At 33.3% G+C, this 14,218-nt stretch overlaps 3 protein-coding genes across 3 annotated transcripts; 1 reads left to right on the top strand and 2 right to left on the bottom strand.

The window, feature by feature from the left end:
- Positions 1-1,948: 1,948 nt before the first annotated feature.
- LOC120209885 (dof zinc finger protein DOF4.7-like) lies at positions 1,949-12,847 on the bottom strand. The gene is made up of 3 exons (XM_039208769.1): positions 11,910-12,847; positions 2,021-2,033; positions 1,949-1,959 (listed from the first exon to the last, which is right to left on the bottom strand). The coding sequence occupies exon 1, from the start codon at positions 12,845-12,847 to the stop codon at positions 11,954-11,956; it is 894 nt and encodes a 297-aa protein (XP_039064700.1). The 3' UTR covers positions 1,949-1,959; positions 2,021-2,033; positions 11,910-11,953.
- Positions 6,649-8,436, top strand: LOC120209886. The gene is made up of 3 exons (XM_039208771.1): positions 6,649-6,839; positions 7,748-7,947; positions 8,089-8,436. Exons 1-3 carry the CDS (start codon positions 6,750-6,752, stop codon positions 8,345-8,347), a joined length of 549 nt encoding a protein of 182 aa, XP_039064702.1. The 5' UTR covers positions 6,649-6,749; the 3' UTR covers positions 8,348-8,436.
- On the bottom strand, positions 9,777-10,220 carry LOC120209868. The gene has a single exon (XM_039208755.1). It carries the CDS (start codon positions 10,218-10,220, stop codon positions 9,777-9,779), a length of 444 nt encoding a protein of 147 aa, XP_039064686.1.
- Positions 12,848-14,218: the final 1,371 nt, after the last annotated feature.

The following is a 14,218-nucleotide window of genomic DNA, read 5'->3' as shown; positions in this document are numbered from 1 at the left end:
ATATGATTTGAGACCATTGACAATCGTTGAAAATCTATTCGTCATAGCTTTGATATCTTCATTTGGTTTCATCCTGAAATTTTCATAGCTATGCGTTAGAATACTAATTTTAGATTTCTTTACCTCATCGGTACCTTCATGAGTGACTTGAAGTTTGTCCCATATTTCTTTGGCGGTTGTACACGATGAAACTCTTCCGTATTTATCTGGTCCAAGAGCATAAAAAATGATATGGATGGCTTTGGAGTTGAGCTGGAATATTCTTGTATCTCCTTCACTCCACAACCTTGGATGAGTGAGAGGTTTGATGTATCATTCTTCTACAGCATTCCATGCTCCCATGTCACTTGCTTGAATGAAGTACATCATTCTATTCTTCCAATAGGCATAATTAGCTCCATTGAAGAAATGAGGCTTGTTGACGGGCATCGAATCGAGACCGGAGTCAAAGTTTGAAGCGGAGGCCATTGATGACTTTGATAATCGATATAACTCTTCCCGAATCGACTCAAGAGGCGATTAAACCTTCAAATGAGTTAGGATCTGATGCTAATTGTTGAGTTAATCGATCGACGGAATTAGCCAAGAGGGGGTGAATTGGCAATTAAAAATTCGGTGGAAGCTTTTGCAGAAAATTGAAAAGATTTGCACAGCGATTTAGAGTGGTTCGACTTTCTCAATCAAAGTCTACGTCCACTACCTTAGCTATCCACACTAAGGATTTTCCAACAAATTCACTAATTTGTTCTTTCTTTTGAGGCCAAAGAGATAATCTTACAATACCCTCAAGAATATACCCCAATTCTTGAGAACACTTTTTTCCCAAAGAGAAGATTACAAATTTGCAAACTTACAAGGAAAACCTCACAAGGTAAGATGTTTGCACAATTCTAGAACAAGAAAAGAACACTCAAAGATAATTACAAATGAGCACAAATAGTGTTCTTGAAAGCAAAATGAATATTGAAAGGAAAATTGGCTTGATTTGCACAAACTTGGTGTTTGATGCTTTCTCTCTTGTTTCTCTATGATTTCTTGTTGATCAAGGGCTTCAGAACTTGTTTAAATACACCTTGAATCACTTCTGAACGTTGGGGATGATTAGTGAAGATCATATAGCCGTTTTAGTGTGAAAACAATTAATAAAATAGCTTGGAGCGTGGGGGGAATCGGTTCCCCCTCATAGGGAATCGGTTCCCTAAGTGTAAAATTCAAATATTTCGACCGTTGAAAAGGGGGGAATCGGTACCCCCTATGGGGGAATCGGTTCCCTCCGAGCATTCTGGAAATCACGGAGCCAAACCATTCAGGGGGGAATCGGTACCCCCTTGGGGGGGAATCGGTTCCCTCTGAGCAATCTGGAATTTTTGGCTTTGAAATGGTTCGAAATACTTTGAAAGATTATTTTGAAATTGTTTTAAGATTAAAACTTAATTTTACACTTAAGTAAGGATTAAAAATAATTTTTGAAATATTTTGAGTAATGTTTTGATATTCGAATAATTATATCGAATATACTTAGAAAATCATTTTGGAAAATCTTAAAATTCATTTAACTTAATTTGTTATATCGAAATATCAAAAAGTTTTCAACAGTTTCCCTGGAAACAAGTTTTGTCTCCCTTAAGACGGTTTCCCTTGAAATAAATTTTGTCTCCCTTGAAACAAATTTTGTCTCCCTTGAGACAGTTTCCCTTGAAACAAATTTTGTCTTCCATGAGATAGTCCCCCTTGAGATAGTTTCCCTTGAAACAACCTTAGCTTGTTTCCATCATATAAGGAGTTGGAACAATATCGACTTTTGCTCATCCATCACATAAGGAGTTGGATCAACATCATCATTTCACTAGTTCATCATATATGGAGTTGAATCAGCAATGCCTCACTCGAGGGATCAACATTTCCAATGGAAAGATCGTGATAATAATAACTCTTAACCATAAGAACTGAAGATGAAGACTCAACCAAGAGAACGAAGTAAAGATTACATCATTTGCAGCAAAGACTCGACGAATTTTACAGAAAAAGAAGAATTGACATTCCCAATGAAGAGTTCGCAATGTGACAAGAAGAAAATAGATGAAAATTAGTGCTTTATGTGTTTGCTCTATTCTTGTTCCATAGAAATGAGCAAAGAGGGGCAGTTGTACGCACCAATTTTCACGCCCAAAGAAAAATATATTACAGAAGTTAATACCTATTACCAGTACCTAGCTGGCCTAATCCAGAAGTCGGATGACCCAGATTCAACCCGAGGTCCAGCTGAAGCCCAACCCGGATCCGACCCAACCCCCTAGGGTTTCTGAAACCTAACCCCAAGGGTATGATTTGCTATGGTCGTCGCCTGCTTCTCTTCTTATATGCCCCTACACCTGCAAAATAGTCATCACCATCATTAATCCTATGCTGAGTCAATCATCATCCACCAACAGTAAATTTTTTTTATATATGTAATGGGTTATAAAACCCCAAAAATCAATGTAAAAACGGGAGAAATGAACCCCTTTATTTACTGTAAAAAGGGTGGGTTTTTTTAATCTCCCCGAAGAACATTTTGAAACAATACAAGAGGTATTTTTTTTTACTTCATTTCTTTCCTTTTTTTTCCGAGCAATATGTTACATTTATAGGGAAGATTTTTGATCTAAAAAAATAAAGGAAGAGAAGAGTGCTTACCTTCCTTATTGGGGCTCCTCGTTGGAATATAGATGGGTGAGGGTTGGGTTTTTGGTTTGGTTTCGTTCGGGTTAGAGCCCGACCACCGATGGAGGTGGTCAGAGTAAGCAGCGACCGGTTGGAGAGGTGAGGAAGAAGAAAAAAATGAAAAGGGAGATGGGTTTTTGCTTTTAACGTTTCTGGAGATGATATAAAAAGGGGATAAGTTTTTACATTAGGATTTTGGGTAAATCATGCATCAAGTCCTCCTTGTTTATTATGTTTTACGCTTTAGTTATTAGTTAAGGGTAAATCACGCATAAAGTCCTCTATGTTTAGTATATTTCACGTTTTAGTTACTAGCTAAGGGTAAATTGCATACCAGGTCATTATAGTTTCAGCGTGTTTAAGCTTTGGTCACTATCAGGGTAAAATCACCTTTAGCTCCCTGTATCTTTCCCTTGTTTTAACGTTTTGGTCACCCGGTACCTCATTTTGTTATTTTTATGAATTTGACATTATGGTTCATTTTTGTTATAATTTAGTCATTAATTGCTTGGTTATTTCCTTAAACTGGGGTACTGTTTTTATTTATTCCATTTTAGCCCTGTATATTTATGGTTTTATTACGATTATGGTGCTCTTGTTACATGATTTTTTTTGTTTCATGCCTAGATGTTTTTATTTATATTTATGATCTCAAATTTACTTTACACTTATTTTTGTCACTATATTACGAAGGAATGCATATGAATATTTTTTTATGTTGTACCATTAAGTATGTTTTATGTATTACATATTTATTTTATGTATATTATTATGTATTTATTTTACGTATATTGTTATATATATTACTCTATTATATATATTTATATAATACTACATGTATTGTATTGTGTGTATGAATGTTATATTTTACATCTTAGTACATTTATAATAAATATTATGTTCTATGTTAAATATCATGTTTGAAAATATATGTATAGATTTTATTAAGCAAAATAAAGTTAAAAATAACCTTAAAATTGTTTTTTAGTCCATGTGTGTATTTATATATTTTTTCTTTAAATGCTTCAATGTATCATTTTTATTTCGTCTAAAAGCCTCATTAGCATAACTCAACCGATTACATAATTGGTTTAAGAGTAATATTTATTTATTTTAAAATATTAAGGAGGAACAGTCTTAAAATAACTAGATGTCCTTTTCTGATATTGTAAAATAAATAAATATCTCACTAGAAAGACCTAAAAAATTGATTGCATTAAAATTAAATAAGTTTGAAGGGAAAATGAAATATTCACTTATTTAAACTTATCGAAACAATTCACCTAATTTTATTAGGGATTAAGTTTCAATATTTTTAAATAATTGAATATCTCTTATCTTTTATAATAATATAATTCGGATAAATTGGCTTATTTTCTTTCTTTGATAGAATAAAAATTATTTTAATCTTGAATTCTTAGGAAAAATTATTATATTCTTTTTATTTCAGTTAGAAAGAGAAATATTCATCCTAAAATATTTTAGGAATTATTTTCTCTTCGATTGGAAATATTATAATATTTTTCATTTCTCCTTAGAATTTTCCATTAAATAAAAATTTTATGGTTGAATCTGAAATAATAGGATCGTAACTTAAATTTATATTCGAATTCTTAGATTTCCACTATTAGAGACAATTTATAATCGATGAGGTACCAATTTTGGGCGTTGTAGGGGTGTTATTCCTTCCCTACACGTAATCGATCCCCGAACCCATTTTTCATTTCAAAAAGAATGAATCTTATGTTACACGCAGACTTGTTTATCTTTTAAAATGATGTTTTCTTAAAAACTCTTTTAAAATATATTTTTAGGTATTCGACCTACCTAACTTAAAATGTCGATGACGACTCCAAAACATTTCAAAATCTTTTCAAAAGAAAACCCACAAGTCGTACTAAGTTTTCTCCGTCCGGACGAAAAACGGTGTCGAGAATGTGTAACGAGCGTGAATTCAAATATTAAATTACACATCAAATTAAAATTTATTTATAAATTTAAATATTTGGCCCACTCAATTAATGTAACTTTGAAATATTTGTTTGTAAGAAAAAAAAAGAACTTTGAAATATTTAAATCCTTCATGTGCGAGCTGTTCATAAATGAAATGGTTCGTTCTGGTTTGTTTGCTCAAGATCAGCATGTGAATTTGAATTTTTTTAAAAATATAAAAAAGTTTTGAATTCGCGGTATTACCGCATAGGACAAAGAGAAAGTCAGCAGAATGATATCCCACGCATTAGAAAGGTTAGATTATGCATTCTTTTAAATTTTAGGGTAAACTACACGAGTGACTATCAAACTATATCTCTTTTTCATTTTGACTACCGACGTTTTGATTCAATCAATCAGACCATCTAATTATTTAAATAGTTCAATCAAGCCATTGACCATTAATTTTTAACGGAAGTGATGACGTGATCATTAATAAAATTGACATAATTATATATTTAAACTTTAATATTTATATGTTCTATAAATTTAATCATTATTTTAATTCAATTAAATAAATTTAACCTTTTAATCTGGAGGTGCCATGTGTCACTATATGATTATATGATGGATTTAATTAATCTTAATATTTTTAATTAAATAAATATAATTCAATAAGGGGATTGTTTAAGAGGGGATTCAAACCAAGGACATCTTTGGTCCCTAGGCATGCCCTTATTAGGGGTGTAAACGAGTCGAGTTGAGCTCGAGTATTGCTGAGCTCGACTCGACTCGAAAACTCTGAAATGGAGCTCGACTCTACTCGAAAACTCGCGAGCTTAAAATTTTCAAGCTCAACTTGAACTCGAAATCCTGAACTGAAGCTTGTGAGCAACTCGAAAAGGCATGAAATGAAAAAAAAATCTTAAACTTAACTCGATTGAAGCCTCAAACTCGAACATGAACCTTAAATACATGAAATCTTATTGTATTTTTAAAAAAAATCAATACATAAATATTAATATTATTAAGATTTTATTTTTTAAAAAATAAAATCTTAATATATTATATTTTTGAGCTGCTCACGAGCTTTTCGAGTCGAATATCGAGTAGCTCTTTTCGGCTCATTAAGAACTTGAGTCGAGCTCGAGCTTGAGTCGAGTCCATTCGATCCGAGTATTTATTGAGCCTTGATCGAGTCGATCTCGAGTAGCTCGCGATCTGTCTCGTCTTATTTACAGCCCTAGGCCCCTTATCACTGGACCAAACCATTTATTTGGTATTAATTTATACAATCTTTTATATATTGTGTTTGAGATTATTTCACACGTACATATATATTAAATTATTAAAATAAATCTAATAAATAAATTATATTTCACATATATATTAAATTATAGTTAATGTAAGATTTAAAAATAAAAAAGATTTTAATATTTTTTTAAATTGTTTTTAAATAATAATATATAAATTATATTTTTTTAGAAAACCCAAATCAAAAAATAATTTAAGTCTTACATTAACTATATATATGTGAAATGTAATTTATTTATTCTGTTTATTTTAATAATTTAATATATACATATGTATATATATATGTATGAAATAACTTCAAACACAATATATAAAAGATTGTGCAAATTAAATTCAAATAAATGATTTGGCCCAGTGGTAGGGGCATGCCCAAGGACCAAAGATGTCCCTGATTGAAACCTCCTCCTAAATTTAATTAAAATAAGATTAATTAAATTTACTTTTTAATTATATAGTAACACGTATTACTTTCGAAATTAGAGGGCTAAAATGAAAAGAGACTATAATGTAATGATCTCTAGTTTACTCTAAATTTTAATTGATTATTTTAGAAAAATGTTAATTATATTTTCCTTTAAATATCAAGTTATTGTAGGAAAACTGGAGAAGAGAGAATCGAGGAGCCTTGTATTCACTTTGGCCTTTGCTTAGTGACTTGCTAATTAATTAGAAGGTTTTTTTTCATCAGAGTTACCACTAGCTTCTTTCTTAACGTTTTTCTATCGTCATTTTACTTCCCTGCGTCACATTTTCTCGAGATTTTTGCTTTTGCTTTCTGGGTTTTATTTGTTTTTTGAACTATGGCTTCAACGTTGTTACTAGCTCTGGTTTTTGTGATTGATCTGATTGCTTTCGCACTTGCTGTTGCTGCTGAGCAAAGGAGAAGTACTGTAAGTTTTTCTATTTCTTCCCTTCATATTCAGTAAACTGCCTTTTGTAGCAACACTTCCCTGTTTCAGTTTTGTTTCTTTTTTCCTGGTATATCCCTGTTTTAAACCCCCTGTAATTCCAAGAATTTTGGTTAGCTTAAGATTTGCGAATTTGGGATTTTTATTTGATATAGAAAAGAAAAGCTTAGGCCTTTTTTTCTTTTCTTATTGTATGAAGAAAGTTCTATCTTTTCGTTCCTTGCCTTTCCAAAGATAAATAATTGTTATAATTCTTGCGTTAGATCCGTAACCTGTTGCTCAGATGATGTGTAGGAAAAGACTAGAGGAAACAATGCTGAGAAATTTGTTTGTCTTTAATATCATTTAAGATGCTATATTACTGTACATTTTGAACCCAAATTTAGTGCTTTAGTACGGTTGTGTTCAGTTATGCTGATGGAAATAGGTGTTTGCATTGAAGAATTATAATTGTTGATTCTTTTTATGGATGAGATTTGGGCAGGGTGGCTGTTGGTTTTATGATAATAGACTATATGGTTCTTTCAAGAGCAGCTGAAATGTTTGATGAAGTGTCAAATGGTGTCACTGTGAGTTATATTACACTTCGTAAATATTAGTGTTTCATCCTATCACTAACTCTAGCAACCTATGTAGTAAATTTTATATAAGTTGGCGCATCTTACAGTTAAATTTAGTTTCACTATGCCTACCTACATGGTGTTAGGCAAAATATGAGTCTGTAGAAGGAATCAGTATTGTAAATTGGTTTGTTTCAAGGAATAGATTCTGGGATCAGTGTGATGGTTTATCTCTGTTAAGCTTGAGTGTAACGATTTCCCACTATATATCGGATGGCAAACTGGTTTATAATATAACATGGCGTTCTGAACGTCATTTGCTTCTTACAGGCGACTGTTGGTAATGATGGAAAACAAAGTTATTGTGTTTATGATGATGACATTGCAACTGGTTTGGGTGTGGGTTCATTCCTATTCCTTCTGCTTAGTCAAATGCTAATAATGGTGGCTAGCCGATGCTTATGTTGTGGGAAGGCCATGAGACCAAGTGGATCTAGGGCATGGGCAGTTGTCCTATTCATCACCTGCTGGTATGTTTTTAGTTACAATAATTTAAACAATCTCGTCTTCATGGTCAAGAAAACGGCTCAAACAACATTGTCAATGACTGCATTGTAATGCTTTCTGTTAATTTCCTATCATCTAAATGTTGTCCTTCATCGGTATTTCAGGGTGTTCTTTTTCATTGCGGAAGCTTGCTTGCTGGAAGGGTCCGTGCGGAATGCTTATCACACCAAGTACAGGAGCCTCTTAAACAATCACCCTTCATGCTCGACGCTGAGAAAGGGTGTCTTTGGCACTGGGGCTGCATTTGTTTTCCTAACAGCCATTGTCTCTGAGCTTTACTATGTGAGTTATTCAAAGGCCGATGATGCAACAATCAACTACGGCAAAGGCAAAGACACTGGAGTGAGGATGGGAAACATATAGACGGATGTGCTCGGATACCGTCGTAAGGATTCTGAATTTTGTATTCATTTTTAATTGACCTTAAGTAGACAAGTTGGGTGACAATGTGTTTTTGAGTATCCGTATATCTTAACCATGGACATGGACATGTACTTGTGTGTTTCCCTGTTGGAGCAAAGTATTCAGCAGATATATTGTTGTTCTTACAACTTCTGCCCAGAAACTCCATTTTTTCGTTCAGAAACTCCATTTTGCTGAGGTGTATAACCCACTGTAAGTTGACGCTCAATTCCTCCAGCTTCACTGAAAACATCAAATTCTGTAGAAGTATACTTTTTGCCTCGATCTAATATGAGTTTTTGCAGTTTACACCCACTTTGGGTTTTTGCGAGTGCTTTGAATTTTTGAAGATATTGAAAACTTATGACTTTTCTTTCATGAAATACACCCATGTAATACGAATGAAATCATCGATGAGGATGATGAAATACTTGTTTCTACCAAAAGACCAGTTCTGTGAGGTCCACAAACTTCTGTATGAACTAGTTGTAATTTTTCTGACGCTCTCCAGACTTTTTCTTTTGGGAAAAGTAGCATATGTTGCATGTCAAGTTTACAAGGCTCACATAGGTCATTGCTTAAGGAAATTTAAGGAAAGTCTCTCACCATATTTTTCTTGTGAAGTTCACAAAGAGCACGTATATTGAAATGTCCATACCTCCTCTGCCATAGCCATGTATTGTTCGAGTGAGTTGCATGCGCTCCTTCTGCTGCAAAATCCCATTTCAAAGCAAAGCTTTTGTTTTCCAGAGGGATATTTGCAATCTCCTTTTTCTTCGGATACATGATAGTAATGGTTATTTTCAAAGATAAGTGAATAACCATTTCTGACCATTTGAGCAACACTTAGTAAACTCTCATTCAAATCTAGAATAAGGAGAACATCGTTAATGTATTTTGTACCTTTCTTTGTTTGTACATCAATCGTGTCTTTTCCAGTGGACTTTACCATAGCTCCATTCCCTATGCAAACTGGAACTTTGATTGAAGAGTCAAGCTTGTTGATTATGCTTGGATCATTTGTCATGTGAGAAGTGCACCCATTGTCAATCAACCACTTATTTTTGCTTCCACTAGAGGTGAAAGCTTGTCGTGCATAAAACAAGGAGTCTTCTGCTTCATTGGAAATAAGAGCTTGTGATTGTTGTGCCGTTTGTTTGTGCTATCAATCTTTCTCCAAATATGGCCAAATTACTTGCAATAATTGCATTTTGACTTCCCCTTGTGATAGCAATTTTTTTAAGGTGATTCGTTATATTACATATGCCACAAGCAAGGTACTTGCCTTTTGATTGTAGCTGTATGTCCTTGTTCTTGAACCACCGTGATTATTTTGATTGTTCCCCTTATTGTTTGAGGATTTTTTTTGTTGCTTTGATGGAAAAACAATTTAAGAGGATGTATTTTCTTCATTCTTGCTGAATTTGTGCTCATGGGCAAGCAAAGAACGCTTTAACTCTATCACGCTGAGTTTTGTTACATCTTTTGATTCAACAATGATGATGGTCATCGTGTTGAACTTTCTGTCCAGAGATCCTAAGATCTTTTGCACTATTTTTGCATCAGAGATATTCTCCCCATGTATCTTCATTTGGTTTACAACTTCCATGAATTTAGAAGTGTAACCTTTGATATCCTCATTTTCCTTCATCTTCATGTTATCATATTGACTCCTCAAAGTGTTGAGTCGAATATTTCTGATTTTTTCATCACTATGGAACTCCTCCTGGAGAAGTCTCCATGCTTCTTTTGCGGATAAGGATCTCATAATTTTGGGAAAATTTGTATCTGAGACATGATTGATGATATGAGATAAGGCTCTTGCATCCTTCATCTCATCATCACTGAACTTTTTTAATTCTGCATCAGTGTACTGCACATCTTACTTTTTCTCTTCATAACTAGTCTACACGATCACTCATAATACACTTGCTTTAAGAAAAAAAAACTTCATTTTAATGCACCAATAATCATAGTTATCCCTCGTGAAGATAGGAGGTGATGGCATAGAAGTTTATATGGAAGAGGTTGACGTTGAAGCCATACTTCAACTGTTCAAATTCTTCTTTTTCCTTACTTATATTCCTTTTGAGTTTATTTGTAATTTCTAGGTCCTTAAGATCATATGGCTCTTGATACCAATTGTTGGAGCAAAATAGGGAAAATATGGAGATAAGTAAAGGAAAAGAAGTAGAAGTAGAGAGAATTTTGACTTTGATTGATGTGTTTGTATATATATTTAATGAGTACAAGAGTTCTTTATATAGGGGTGAGGGATGCCTTATAATAATTGTGATACAATGAATAGTCACAACCTTTTGGCATTTCAACTACTCCTATTAACTCTAAACACTTCATCTTCTCTTAATTAAACTTGACATATTTATGAATATAATTTATTGAGTAAGCTAAAAGTTCTCCTTAACTAACATTCCCACTTTACAGTACAGGTTTCTGTCTAATGACTAATCATTTTGATTGAGTAATTCATTAGTGGCATTTGACAGTGTATTTTTCAGTAATATATAGTTATCTCCATGGCAACTTAAGGAAAAAAAGAAGAGAGAACCAGTGGAAACCTGAGACTGTCCATAAATAATTTTGCAGGTGATGTACGAGGAAATATGAAAATGACTTGTTTTTAGAATTTAAAAGTATGACGCGAAGCCGACCATTCATGAAACCGACGTGAAACAAACTCCTTTCATTTTTTATGAAAGACACCCATGTTATCAGTAATCTTACAAGTAGAAATTTCTTGATTTAGTCATGCAAAACATATTAAAAAGCCAACCTAAAATTTAATCTAATCCACCCTTGTACATATTCAGTTCATAGTACAAAATTTCTTTTATATGGTGAAAGAATAATCGCTACTTGTGCAGCTGCACAAGCAATGAAACGTCAGATCGTATTGAAACAAAGATTTTGGAGCCTGATAAAATACTAATAAACTCCACATGCACATAGTTTTCGACTGCCTAGAAGTGAAAAAGAAACTAATGCATGAAACAGCTTTACAACTAGAACAGTGTCAGGAGAAAGAAAATAGAATGATTCAGAACAAGTGGTCATAAATTATGAAGAAACGAATCCATGTAAATATTACTTGTATTCAGATATCCAGAAATATGCATATCCAAAAGAATCTTCAATGACATCCAGTTTACTCGGCATATCTGGAAGAGACCCCATCACATCTCCCTCTTATTCCTTTCATAACTTAATCAAGAACAACCCTAACATAAAATACACATTCATATATATACATACTAACATAAAATACACATTCATATATATACATACATATATATATATATATATATATAAGAGGTAGAGTACTAAATGTACACCATCACCCTGAAGCAGAATTTGAAAAATGGCAGCTTCCTCATTGTTTATCAGTAACAAGTTGAAAGGGGAGACTATACATAATTAATGATCAATATGAAAGAAATAGACACCCAAAGAAGAGGGGGGGGGGGGAAGAACGTTCATCATCAAATAAGAAAACCCAAATCAAGAAAAAAAGCTGTAGAAAATGGATATATGGTTAAAAGACCTTGTTCATGGTTTGATCTCAGAATCATCCCATGGCATGTTGAGATCAGTAGAGACAAGTGCATCGATATCATCCAAATTCCAGTAGTTTGCTATGTCCATGTCGCTGCTTGTGATAGGTACTTCCCCTGTGCGTGAAACAGTGGCACTTGGGGTTGGCATGGTGATGCTGGTGATGGTTGGATCTTGAAATGAGGTCGATATTGAAGATGGGGTTGTCTCAAAAGAAAATGAGTTTGAACTTGAAAATGGAAACTGTAAGCCTTGAGTTTGAGGCAAAGATGGGCACGTTGAAGTTGAGCCCAGAAACACACCATTGAAACTTTTGCTGTCCAAAATGGTGCAGTTGATGGGATTCTGCAGCAACAATAAAGATGGTGGAACTGAACGACCCATCACCTGAAATTGCGTACTCGATGTGTTGTTTTGATCAGCAAGTGGAAGCTGAAGATACTTCCTTTGTTGCTGTGATCTTTGAATATCGCCTATGAAGTTATTGAGCCTATTGTTAACACCAGAAGCAGTTGAGCTTTTGATGGCAATTTTAGTTGTGCTAGTGCAAGCAGTGGCGGCAGCGGAAGCTACGTTGTTATTCGATGTCTTAAGCCGCTTGTTTTTGCGGCCACCACCGACAGGAACATTGCGGAGTGTGCCACCTTTAGTCCAGTGTCGTTTACAAGCCTTGCAGAAATGCCTAGGCTGAGACTTCTTGTAGTTGTTGTAATAACAGAAATTTGTGTTGGTAGAATCACATCTGGGGCACTTGAGTGGCTCAGATTGCTGCTGGTTCTGTGGATGTTGTCTCTTCATTGCTTTGGGCAACTCCAGAGTTTGAGCCTGCAACAATGATTGGCTCCATCCTACACCATCACTGGAAACCTCTTTTGAACTCAGCCCCATACTACAACAGAATAAAGGATTATTGATGAGGTGAAAACTGGAAAAAGTAAATGAAAATCTAGCCTTTTGATCGAAGAGGGATGAAGAGCAGGATGATGAAATTGTTCCTTATAAGCCAAACAGGGTTATGTTTTGAAGATATTGGATATGGAAGTAAATTCCCTGGAAGGTGGATAAATGAGCATGCTTTGAGTCCCTCTCTCTCTCTGTAATCCAAGCTATTGGATATGGAAGTAAATTCCCTGGAAGGTGGATAAATGAGCATGCTTTGAGTCCCTCTCTCTCTCTCTCTGTAATCCAAGCTATCTCTTCAATATATGCCACCCTATGCTAACTATTATATCTAATCTAAAGGGAAGATAATAATAAACTAAAATTGTAATAATTATAATAAGATAAAAATATAAATCTAATTTATAAATGTATAAGCATTCGTCCTCTTGGTCTCTCCAAATAATTTTTATAGTACAAAATGAGAATTCCTTGGTCCTCAAGGTGAAAGTGGGTGTCGTAACCGTCTTTCGGTTGGGCTCTGGAATTGGGCTTCGACTTGAAATAATTGGGTTGGGAGTCGCCACCGACCACTTTAAAACGAATTTAGGTGGGTCGGACACAATCTTACCTGATCTGCGTTTTTACCAGAAATGTGTCGGGTTCGGGAGTCGGTTACGGTCAAGGAAGGATTAACACTTTTGAACCGCCCTTTTGGTACCAATTAATTTGTTGGTTGTCTTAGTTGCGAAAATTCAAAATTTAAATTAAAATTTATCAGACCCGATTCAAATTACTTACAATTGATTGATTTGAAAGCGTAATCTTAGAAAAGTCAACAAACGTATTAGAAAAAAGGTAATAAAAATTAACAAAATAGAAAACTGATGAAATAGAGAAGATAAAATAAAATGAATAAAAAAATAAAGAAAAGAATAATAATAAGTTAACGATAACAAGTAAATTAAATAAAAATAAATAAATAAATTAAAATACATAAAAAAATAAAATCCATAAAAAGAAATGAAATAAATAAAATACTAGAAAATAATCGTGAAAATAATATATACATAGTAAATAAATAAATAAATGCAAGAGGGGAAAAATATAAAATAAAATAAATAAAATAGATATAAGATAAACGAAATGATAATATGTATATATATATAATAAATAAAAACATAAAAAAATAGTAAATATATATATAAATTAATAAAACAGATAATGAAAATTAACATATATATATATATATATATGTAATCTAAAATATATATATATATATATATATATTAAAGTAAAAAAGAAAATACATAAAATGTAAAAAATATTATATGAAAAAAAATAAAAAAATAATTAAATAAAATGAGTAACAAGGGAAAT

The sequence above is a fragment of the Hibiscus syriacus genome, unplaced genomic scaffold (assembly GCF_006381635.1).
Source record: "Hibiscus syriacus cultivar Baekdansim isolate YM2019G1 unplaced genomic scaffold, ASM638163v2 tig00020682_pilon, whole genome shotgun sequence".
In the NCBI taxonomy this organism is placed as follows: Eukaryota; Viridiplantae; Streptophyta; class Magnoliopsida; order Malvales; family Malvaceae; genus Hibiscus; species Hibiscus syriacus.
Note: the sequence above shows the minus strand (reverse complement) of the source record. Positions and strands in the feature narration are given on the sequence as shown.